This window comes from Lichenostomus cassidix, chromosome Z (assembly GCF_008360975.1).
Source record: "Lichenostomus cassidix isolate B80296 chromosome Z, HeHo_3.0, whole genome shotgun sequence".
In the NCBI taxonomy this organism is placed as follows: domain Eukaryota; kingdom Metazoa; phylum Chordata; class Aves; order Passeriformes; family Meliphagidae; genus Lichenostomus; species Lichenostomus cassidix.
Window position 1 is genome coordinate 20,957,452 of NC_139511.1, and position 12,188 is coordinate 20,969,639.

Consider the following 12,188-nt stretch of genomic DNA (forward strand, 5'->3'; position numbering starts at 1 on the left):
TGGATTCAGGAATCCACAGCCTGTGAGAGACCCCTTGGTACTCTTCAATAACAATGCCAGAGTGCTGTACAAAGACCAGACAGAATGGGCTTGCTTTTCTGACAGATTTGGCACACAATGCTCTGAAAACATACAGGCCTTAGATGGGCTTCCTACTGCTTGTGCTTAGAGCTGGCCTTCTGTATGAGGATCCTTCTTCAGCACTCAAGTTTTATCTTTTAGTTCTTCTCAGGCACAAAGAGAAGGTGCTATAATAAGTATAACTTGAGGGGTATGACTTAAATCATACTTTATATTATATTTCACAGAACAGTTGTCTTGTTTCCTTGCATCTTGAGGGAATGGAAGAAAAGGGCCAAGTCTTACTCTGTCATAAGACCATTGCTCTCAGCTAACTTCCATTGTAAAAAAATAATTTTCAGAACAAAAGGAACAATTTCCTCAGAAACTGTATATTGCTGCTGGTAAAACAAAACTGATGCTAAACTTGGATTTAAAAAAATCTTAACCCATACTACAAAGGCCCTAAAACTTTAATTTCATTAATTTGCATTGCTAGTGCTTAATATGTCTAGATGCTACAGAAAAACAAAGGTTGCAGGTGGTCCATGATAAATTCAAGACCTTCATTTGACTTCACTAGTGACTTGCAATATAAGCTTAGGTAAGTTATTTCTTTTTTCTTTGGAGAAAGATGTTTCTGTTACCTTCAAGTTCAATCATGGGGAATGTTCACCATGACTGCCAGTGGTGGTTACCTAGGTTATAAACAGCAAGCATATTTTACTACTCTTCAGCATTAATTTAAGACAGTGATGAATCCTCTGAAAATCTTTTGCCTTCTTTACACAGTAAGCTTGGAATACTGTGAGAAGCTATCTCCCTAATATAATCCCATTTCTAAAGCTAATTTGTAGCACATAAAAGCAAATAGCTCAGTTAATTTTAATTGATGAGTAATGATGCATAATGTAATAGCTGCAGACAAAATATCACTCCAAACCTTGGATCTATGATCAGCTGCCATAAAGGGTGTGAAAGAACTGCTTCTTGGCCTTACGTAAGCTGTCCAAACTGGGGAGGGAAGAATTCAGCACTAAAAGTGCTGATAAATTAGAGAACAATGACTAAGGGTTTTCTGAAATAATGTGCATTGATTAAATAAAATAGAGAGAAAAAAAAAAAAGAGACAAAGAGACATTGTTTAGTGATTGCACTTTTCTTTAGGCCTAGACCCAAGTTTCAAATACAAAAATAGGTGTTTCAACTCTTTTAGTATCCCAAATATGACTATTTTCCAAGTAATCCCTCTGGACATACAAAGAAAACAAAACATTTAACAATTTTAAAATTAACTTTTTACTAAAGTTAAAAAATACTTCATTTTAAGTGAAAAGATTATATGAAAATAAATTTAAAATATTTGTGCTTTGATTATATGGGCAGACCATGTCCATAGGCTCTTTTAGCTCAAGAAGCAACAGACAGGCGGTTCCAGCAGAGATTTTGAGCTGCTTTGCCCATCACTAGCAGCCCTGTGTTTGCAGGGATTGGCTACTCGTGCAGTAGTGGAACGCTCGGCCAAGGGCTAAGCATCTCGTGTCATACTGCATTCAGCCGTTCCATGTTGATGGGACACCTGTGCTAGGAATAAAGCACAGCTTTCCCTCAGAAGGGCTGTGCTGTGGGGCAAAGACCCCTCTGGTTTTGTCCTCCATGGAGCAGTTAGGATGCAGAATGTGGGCACATGCAACCTCAGCCTCCTCCAGCTCCTCCTTGTCTATGGGTTCCCCTGGCTGAGCCTGAGCCCCTGCGTTCTGTTAGGGCCCCCGGGGATTTGGGATATTCCCAGCAGAGGAGACATGCCTGCTGTGTTCACATTCCCCATGTGCCTGAAGTCCCTGCTGTGTTCAGGTGGCTGCAGAGAGGATGCATGAGAACTCCTGCCTGCCCCGTGGCCTGTATGCCTCTGGGGTGCCTGTCCCAGGGCAGCCTTGCTGTGATTGCAGTCCTGTGTGCCCCTGTCTCTGCTGTTCCTTCTGTACCTGCTGCCCTGCTGGCATGACCTGTGGTACTGTTCCACACTCCACACAGAAATGGTGTCCCCTGACCTCTGCAGAGGTGTCTCAGTTTTGGAGACAAAATTTCAGGAGGAAGCACTCTGGGATGAGGGCCTCCTCCCAAGGGAAAAAGGCTTCCCCTCTTCCCTCTGCCTCCACGGCAGGAGGAGGCTGGGCGTGTTGGGGAGTCTCAGTTGCAGCAGCAGAGAAAACAGAGCCCACGAGAGCATCACTTGTGCTGCCACATGCTCCCTGGCTCTGCAGCAGCAGCAGCAGCAGCAGCAGCAGCAGCAGCCTCGCAGCCCCACCCTCTGCCCGCCATCGCCACGAGTGACGCGCCAGGGACACTCAGAGACACAGCGTTTGTGCAAGCACTGCCTTTATTGGAACTTGGCACTGACTGCAGCTCCCAGAAGGAACGGACTCTCTCTTAAGAAGGGAGGGCAGTCTATGTCATTTTCAAACGACAATAGCGTATTTTACGCATTTAAAATATCAAATTAGAATCAGAATCTGTATCATATTTATAGGAGTTTCATATAGCTATATTTACTACAATAATATATAGAACAGCAGTTTAATTGTAATCATGAAGATTCTCTAAAGTTCATTGGCTATGACAAAAATATAGAATTATTCTATAATAAAATATTTATTATTAATAGAGAAAACATTATATAAAAATTAATCTGCTTCAACTGGTGTAAATAAATATAATTGATATTAAATATTAGCAATGAGAATTACTAAATAATATAATATATACTTTTCCCTGAATTATATTTTGTTCTACTTATAACTATACTGTTAAAGAGTATGATCCTATACTAACGTAGTTGAAATATTGTATTTTAGAAGAAAGTGATTTTTAAATAAAATAATTAAATTCTCTAAATTGTTACTAAAATAATCAAAAAATTCAATCAATCTCTGTCTGGGCCAAGCGTCATCCAAAGGCCTCCATCCTCAAGCAAGTGCAAGACTTCTGCATGGAAAAGTACGAAGAGATAGAGTTAATACGGTTCCAATGATGAGGCAGAGTGGAGAGAGGCAGGGTCCGGCGGGAGCGCCGAGCCTCTGCCCCAGCGGAGGTCTGTGCTCGGCAGCAAGAGCAGCTCTGCGCTGGATGGCTGGCTGGCTGGCTGCTCGCAAAGATGTGCGGCTCACCTTGCCCAGCCCAAAGAGCATCTCCTCCAGGAAGGTTGGCTTCACACAGAGCACCATCTGTGCTCCTCTGAAAGGCCGCCGAGCTTACCTTCGCATCCTGCTCATCCTATTTGTGTGGACGAATCGGGCTACTTGCTTCCTCACCACGTTCATGGTCCTCCACATTCTCCTGATCTCCTGGAATCCCTCCCTTAAGCAGCGCCTTCTCTCCTCCATTTCCATCCTGCGCCTCCTCTCCTCTTCTCGAGCTCCCCTGGCCATTTCTCTCTGCCTCCTGGCCGCTCTCCTGCGCCAAAGCCAGAGACACAGAGGCATGAGCAGCACGTCAGAAGCCACCCAGAGGGGCCAGTGCTGCAAGAAAGCCCGCAGCAGGGCTCCCCAGCCGGGCTCAGGGGGCTCCTGGGTGTCCTGCTCCACGTCGTCCTCGTGGGGCGGCCATGCCCGCTCGTCAAAGCCGTTGATGACGGGCCGGGGGAACTGGAAGAGGAGCAGTGCAAAGAGGGCCACGACGGATTTGCTCGCCATACTCTGCAGGAGGAGGAGAGAGAGACAAGGCTTTCAGTGGGGCAGCAAAGGGGATCTTGTGGAGGGCGAAGGGAGGACGTGAGGTGCAGGCGTGCGAGGGCAGGAAGCGCAGGGCTCTAGACACCTGGCAGGAAGCAAGGCCTGTCCCAGTGGCCCAGCAGCAGCAGCAGCAGAAGCAGCAGCAGCAGCAGCCCCGTGCCCTGCCCAAGGCGCTGGCACGAGGGACTGGCTGCGGACACAAGGGGGACAGTGCAGCCCCGGCTGTGACGCCTCTGCCCCAGCCCTCACCCAGCCCAGCCCCGCCACGTGTGCACTCACCGCTCGCCGAGGCTCTGCCGGGGCAGTGTTAGCTGCGGGCGCCTTTTATAGCTGCCTCATTGTGACACAGCGGCCCCGATGTCACAGGTGCCAGAGGCATCACAGCCAGGCCAGCCCCGCCCTTCGTCCCCAGCCCAGCTCAGCACCTGCGAGTGGGCCCAGCGATGGAAGCCCCGGCAGCCCCCAAGTGCTGCCCCTCTGGGAGGGAATGGGCCCTGGGGCGTTGCCTTCAAAAAGAAGGCAGAAGCCCCCCAGCCTCTAGTCAAAGAGCAACAATCAATACTGTTGATTATAATCAATAATATCAACTATGAAAACCCCAGAGATGCTTTCGTGATGGTGCTGCTTTTTGTACGAGTGCAGTGGGTGAGGCTGGCTCAGCTTTTGCTGCTGACTATTCCCACATTCAGCCCCTCTAGAACCTGTGAAACCATCCCATTATGGGACATCATCGTATACTTTCCTAATGTAATTTTTTCATATATTTCACTCCTTTGAGTCAGGTTTTTTACTTTAAACATGCATTGTCTCGAGATAATATTTAAAAATTAAGTATAAAGTTGCTGTTTATAACAAACAGTAAGAATTTTAGTATAGTGGTTACCTGCTATTTACCCCACGAACCATAATTCTAGCATGAATAAACTTATTCTCTGGAATTATCCACTGCCTAGCCAGGCAAAGTGTTAATAGGAATACTAGAGAAAAGTTGTTTCTTTAATTCTTTCTTTGTCCTCGTTTAATTTTCTACTGCAAATTTTGGAGGTTCATTTTTTGCTTGGGAAGAGCAGGCACAGTTCTGACTAGGTCTGTGCTTGGTGCTCATAGAGTGAGATGCAGCTGCAGCTCCTGGCTTTGCCCCACCCTTTCCATATAAAGTAGAGGAAAAATGTCTCATCTCTGGAGCACTGCTCCCCATAGCTATTTAAAAGCAATAAGAAACGGTAAAGGCAAACTTATTAATTCCTTTGAAGATTTCCATCTGTGTTTAGGTAGGAAGTTCTCCTGATCACACACTGTTAGGAAGTTCTGATCACACACTGTTAGGTAGGAAGTTCTGATCACACACTGTTCTTTATTCTGGGCCTGTGTCATGAGGAGTGTAATAGTTATTTACACTGATGCTCCTTAAGTGTTAGCACAAATAAACAGATAATCAAATGGATGATGTAACATTTTTCAAGCCAAACCCTGACTAGTATTTTTTCAGAATAAAAATAGTGAAGATCATTCAAAAATTATCTGCCTTGATAGCTGTTTTGTTGTTCTACTCCACTTTTCTTTAAACTCCACAGGAAAATACAAACAGCAAATGCAACAACCTGTGGGCTGCACAAAAGAATAACAGAGAAGGAAGAGGATGGTAAGCTAAATGAGATAAGTATAAATAAAACAAATATAAACATGAGCTCTTTTCCTGCTGAAGAAAACAAGCAGTTTAATTTATCATCCAGTGCAATTTGATTAAACATGCCACTGTTTACAAATATAATGTATCAGCTCACTTGTTGGGGTTTACATTATTGATGTGCATTTTTGTTAAACTAGGTCAGAGAAATATTTAAACAAAGACATTTTGTAATATGAATAAATAGACAACAAAATTAAAGGAATCTGTGCTGATGACTTATGAAGGTTACATTAAACACATTCATTCTTAGTTGGAGATTGCACTTAAGTGTGAGTCTCAAGATATAACTTTGGGCTCCATTCTGCTCTTGTTAATCAGCTTTAGTCTAATGTAAATGCTTTGACTTCCTGGAATTACTCTTAATCCATAGCAATGTAAGAAGGAAGAATTCAACCCATGAATTTTTTTCTTATATCTATAACTTGTCAAAAGATAACAGCTGAAGTATATTATCATCTCCAAAGAACTGAAGCAAATATTTGTAAATGTTAATATTCTGAGAGAAGATGAGACTTTACTTTTCCTGGAGGCATTTGTTTGTAACATTGACACATAATATTAAACCCCACTGTGAATGATAAAATGACATTTACAAATTCTGACTTTCTGGATGTTTTCTTACAGAATTGGCACTGAGATGATGGATAAACCACCTGCCATAAAATATCTAGGATTAATCTTTAAAAAGGTTCTAAACCTATTCCAGCTGATGTTATTGCAAATCCTTTGATTACCTTGAAAGTGAACAGGAATGGGCCACAACTGAACGTTTCCCTTTTAATGTTAACCTGACTAAAAAATCTTCAGAGGACCCCAGTGGATTTCACTGTATGCACTTAGCTACATTGCACAGCATCAATGTGTGCTCTGTATTCTTGGGGCCCAATGGGTGGCTCCAGAATAGCAAAACAGGACAAAGCACAATTGAATCCCAGCAATAAAACTAATTCTATGATATAACCACTGGTAAAATAAAATTTAATTTGTGATTAACTGGACCTTTTCATTCAATGCCAGATGGTCTTGTGTTGGGTGTGAGAAAAGGAGAATGTGAAGATAGCCCCTAGGTTTCTAGTGGTGTGAAGTTTAACATTTTAATGGCAGAATCCTCATATTAAGAGACAGCAAGAATTTCAAGCCACACATTGATATGGAGGGTGAGCTAGAGAGAACACATAAACTGCTGTAATCACAACCTGTATTCCTATACAGTCATGCCCTCTGTTTCTCCTGACCTCAATTCAGAAATGCATCCATGCTCCAATCTTTCTTGTTGCACCTGCTCCTTCATATCTGGAGATGACTAAACTACTCATCACGAGCAATTTGTCAAATCTGCTGAGATTTTTTTCAGAAGTGTTGGGTGACTTAAAAGCCAGGAAGCAACCTCTAAAAGGGACCCAAGCATTTTCAAATCTAATTCAGGACCTCATAACTATGGTCTCTAAGTGCTCACGTCATACTTAGAAACAGGACTATATTGGCATAGCATCTTATTTCTTACTCCATGATAGCACCCGAGTGCCAAGTTTTTATTCATTTGTACACTTTTTACAATTTTTGACAATGTATGTCTTTCATACCTATAACATTGGAGGAGGTATTATGAGCTATTCATATTTGGTATGCTTTCCTACATCTATATTTAATCACCTCATTTCTATGATACAGTTTTTAAAATCCTTTGGAATGGGAGGGAGTTGAAGCAGAAATCACTTGGGTTTGCATTTCCCAGGTAGAGGATCTGGAGGATTTGACCGAAGGAGAGAAACACTAACAAAATACAGGTGAAAAAACATGATAAGAAAACCTTCTTCTGTAGATTTTCAATTCCTTTGTCTTTTTTTCCTGGAATCTGGAAATCCTGAAATTTAATATACCTCAGGTCCTTACAGGCCAAGGAAGCAAGGAAAAATATAAGCCTGATTTATATTCTTTCAGGAAGACTTTGCTTTAAATTTCCCCTTGTCATATTTCCAATGAGCAGTTGGCCACCTTAGATACAGGATGTCCAGGTAAGCAGGTTCAGGAGCTGTACCCTTGCTTGTTTGATAAAGATGAAATTTGTCAGGAAAAGAATGTCCAAATGTTCTTTATTGAGTACTTATATCAGGTGTACTCAACCAAAAATTTTAACCTAAGTTCTCGTCAGTAATAATAATAATAATAATAATAATAATAATTAGTTTGTAAAGAAAAAGTTAGTAGAAAAGTGACCAAAACATAACCCAAAAATTCCAGATCCAAATTTGATTTCACAAGTGTCTGTGTTGAAGTTGGAACTTTATGCATTTCTTTCCTTCTATCAATCAGCAAGCACTTTTCTCCATTTCTTACAATCAACCAAATTCCTGTGAGGTCCTACATGCCCTCAGACTTTTGATTCCACCCACCACCACCCCCCACCCAGACCTTCAACTCAGGTGTTAAAAAACAAAACAATCAAAGAACATACAAGAACAAATAATACAGATATTTATTTTGAGATTTTGACATTTTTGACTATTCCATCCACTTTATACATTTTTCTTTCTCTTCTATCTCTCCACCGATAACTTCTTCTCCATTGCTTGCTGTCCTTTATAATATATTTGGCTGACACTACTGTCAGTTCAGTTCTTCACAAGTTCATTCAGCACTCATTTACTGCCATTAGCCTCCCTAGGACAGAATACAGCTGCAAACTCCAATCAGCTCCTCTTTCCTTCCTAATTCCTTCAGAGTAGTTTGTCACATCCTTACTCCCTTCCTGTCTCCTTCCTTCCACATTTCATCACATCTTCCCTCCTACTACTTTGCTATCTCCCATTGCTCTTTCTTCCAACATAATGAATTCTTTTTCCTCTCTGCTTTGTGCTTTTTGTGACTACCCATCTTATTGGAATACTGACTGAGAAGACATTGAAAGAATGATAAACCTTGGTGGAAGTGATGGAGTAGCAAGCTAATATATATACATGTATTTCAGGCAATGCAAGATGATTTGAGTCTGTACATTTTCTATGTACATCTGTGAGGAAAAACTGAATTTTTTGGTCTACTGTTGCTGTGGTATTGATGTCTCACAGGAACACAGAAGAGAATGGTGCATACACTCCTCAGGCTTTGTTAATTATATAGCTCAAAAATAGAGTATGCTCAAGGAAATGTAATGCTGAAGAATCAAAATTCTCTGACAGTAACTCTATTTGTTCAATGTTTGCATGATTCTGCCAAACCGATGAGTTTCTTTATCTTGTGCTGTACTTTTTCCAAATTGCTTCCATTCATATGAGGCAAAAGCTTTTAACTGTATTTGACAAGACAACTTTTTAGGAAAGTCATTAAGATAAGAGACCTCTGCAGAGCAAAAAATTATTCAGATTACACACCAAATCTCCTGTGTATGTGTAATATGTTTTTTTTCTTCTCTCCTCTCTCTCTTCTTCCCTTTCTGTTCCTCCCTCTTTTTTTTTTTTTCTCCTGACAGGGTGTGAGGGTGGGGGATGAGTTGCAGGATGGAGGGAGATGTTCCTTCAACTAAATGCAATACAATGCAACAAACCAACACATTGCCACAAGTAATGTATGCCTCTGTCAGTGTGCAATGCAGTTCCACTCATGAGATTATAAAACACTGAAAATGGAAATGTAGCCTGAGGAAAAGTTTTGCATTCTGAGCTCAAAAGTAATCTCAGAGACAGGGGGTATTAAAAAGACAACATACTACTTCTTCCTTTAGAAAAAGACAAACGAAAGTAGAAGGTATGAAGTCACTGGCAACCTATCCAGCAGAAATAGATAGTTTATAAAGCTGAACACAATGCTTGAAGGCAGAAAGAGCAATGCCTCTACTGTTATCTTACTGATTTCTTTGTGTTGCGATACAGGCCAGCAGCATTTGTAAGAGTTGCGTTTTGAGCTGTTAAAAAAAAAAGGAAAAGGAAAAAGGATGGAGGAATGAAAAGATCTTTTTTACTCCTCTTTTCAATCTGCAAAGAGGTGAAAAAACAGACCACAGTTATGGGAAAAAAGTTATGTGCTTTACTTCCCCTTATTCTGGCCCTAAGTATTGTAGGTTTATATAACCTGAACTAACAGCTCTCCAAATCTTCTCTGTAGAGAATGGACCATAGATCCTTGTTAAATTCTTCAGCTTCAAAGAAATTTTACTTTCCAAGATAGTAAAAAAAACTGTTGGCTAAACATTACCTTTCTAGGCTTGCAGAACAAGACCGTTTTTCCGGTTCGTAAAATATTTATAGGGTATACTTTTCTTTCACTTACCCCATTGAAGAGTTAGTATTCAAGTAGCCACAGTAAGAATTGCAGGTAGCAATGAAAACAACCTTGTTACAGATCTATGGACAAAAACTGCCCATATCATCTGTCTTATTTGGCTTATACTGAATGTAATATAAACATTAATATGTAATTAATATGTAATATTAAACAACATTCATCTGTAATATTAAATAAAAATTAATATGAAATATCTCTTTAAGATTTAGAACAGAAACCAGAATCCTCATTTACCTCATACAACAGTATGTGAGATACAGATGAAACTATTTGTACTGAGACAGGTAATTTCTCAGAGGTACAATCAATTTTAGCATGTGTTGTCTTTTCCAGCAGCTATTTCATGTAATACTCTGTACCCACTGAACCCAATGTCTGCAATATTGCAATTTTAAATGCATTTTCTCCAGCTATGCTAATGAAAGAGCTGCTACCAAATTCAGTACTGGAATAAATCTGTTGTAGATAGCAGAAATATGGCTGATATCAGAGCTGAATGTGACTACAAGCTTTCCAACATCAGGAACAAGCCAATCTGACAAAACGTGGCACAGTGTAGGGGCCCAAGAGTGCTTAAACATCAGTCCCTGCTAAATATCTCTCAAGAGTCTGGCTACAGAACATAAGATACAGCTTGCTGACTTCATAACAGACTGGTTTCATTTTGCCACACACTGCAGAATTTCCAGCTCTCTGTTGCTTCTGAATGTGGGAAGTTCAACTTATGCGAGTTCAGAACTCAGGCACTGAACAAGGCTGATTGATCCTGGTTTTAGCTGTGTTTTTTTTCAGCTGGCCTGGGGCTTGGACCTGTGTTACATCTCCTGACAGCTCAGGTTCACCCATGATAAGAGGTGACCACAATAACAGGTATGAAAGGCTTGGAGCAGGCTAAGTAATGAGGCATGAGAAGGGTCGTGCCCATAATTTTAAACAAACAAGAACTATGGTGTATGATACTGACACACAATTATAATCAGCTTATTTGAGGGTTGGTAGCATTCATCACGTTGTTGGTATTGTAAATTTGTACTGTTGTAGATAGGATTCACACAGCTTGGGGCCTTGTACCTTCACCTATTGTTTTCCCTGTGTTATGATAAATTTTCAGCAACACTTGATTAAAACTGCCAATTTGTTGGGTATAAAGAAAATCTCTTGACACTACCAGGACTAATTACGATGTCCTTGCCAAAGGGATAGTTGAATAATTGCATGTGATTATTGCACAGCTACGGTGCTTTTCATGTCAGTGGCAATGCAATGAAGATTGATTCCCTTTAATTAATCATTCAAAAATAGCCCCTTGTATCATTCCTCAAATAGGAGCAAAGATGTTCCTACATGTTTCTTCCAAAAGGCTCCTGAATGCAGTTGGTTCCCTGATGAGATAACACTTCAGTGCAGGTGTGTGTGTCCTAGATAGGAGGGCCTGCTTTGTAATTTTTTGGTGATCCTAATCTCCTTATTTTTCTCCTTGTTCTTGAACATGCATTGTAATGCTAATAGCCTCAAGCATAAGAACATATTGGAAAAACTTAACGTTTACTGCTTGGATTCCACACGTTTCGTTAACAAGAAGGTCACCAGCTCAAAACTTATTTGTATTTATCTGCTGGTTCTCTTTTTTTTTTCCAAATCAAATGGTCTGTGGGATCACAGAGTATTAAATGACAATATTCATTATTTCAAGAATATTTTTTCCTTGAAAATATTTATCTCAAAGATATTTAGAAGTCAGTGGCTCACATCCTGCTGTAACTGCTGCTCTCCTACATTACCTGCATTAGTGACAGAAGTTAACAAGCTGTATGGTTTTCTTTTGTATATCTACATTTCATTAAGTCTATAGCACTCATTTATAAGAAAACTGACTTTTTATTTAATTTTCTTTCTGTATGGATATTAAAATCTCAGATAATCTAACAGGTTGGTATCTTTTAAATGGATTGATCAATTATGATCTCTGATACCACAGCATATTTATTTTCAAAAAACCAGCTTTATAGGACTTCTTTTGCTATTGTAAAGTTGTTTCAGATACTGTATCACTTAAAGTAAAATTCATAAAGTTCAGAGATAACAACTATGTAGATTTGAAAGTATAATTCATGTCTATTTACAACTAAAATTTTGCATTATGTGAATAAATCTCAATGTTAAATAAACAATGAACATGTTTAGTATTGGATTATAAAACATCTGTATATCTTATGATTAATAAAAATGGGAAGATATAGACTGATAGAGCTACACACAATATATATATTCATACACATGAATACATATACATGATTTGCAATTGTTCTAATACAGTTTGTAACTCATAATTTGAAAAAAAAGTTTATCACTTTCTCCACATTATAATAGTAGAATATCTGCATCAAAACTTACAAATGAGTTGTTTACATGATTCTTCTATGTTT

General features: G+C 39.9%; 1 protein-coding gene across 1 annotated transcript; it reads right to left on the bottom strand.

The window, feature by feature from the left end:
* Nucleotides 1-2,443: 2,443 nt before the first annotated feature.
* LOC146424494 (uncharacterized) lies at nucleotides 2,444-4,115 on the bottom strand. The gene is made up of 3 exons (XM_085043095.1): nucleotides 4,071-4,115; nucleotides 3,316-3,755; nucleotides 2,444-3,045 (listed from the first exon to the last, which is right to left on the bottom strand). Exons 2-3 carry the CDS (start codon nucleotides 3,750-3,752, stop codon nucleotides 3,027-3,029), a joined length of 456 nt encoding a protein of 151 aa, XP_084899221.1. The 5' UTR covers nucleotides 3,753-3,755; nucleotides 4,071-4,115; the 3' UTR covers nucleotides 2,444-3,026.
* Nucleotides 4,116-12,188: the final 8,073 nt, after the last annotated feature.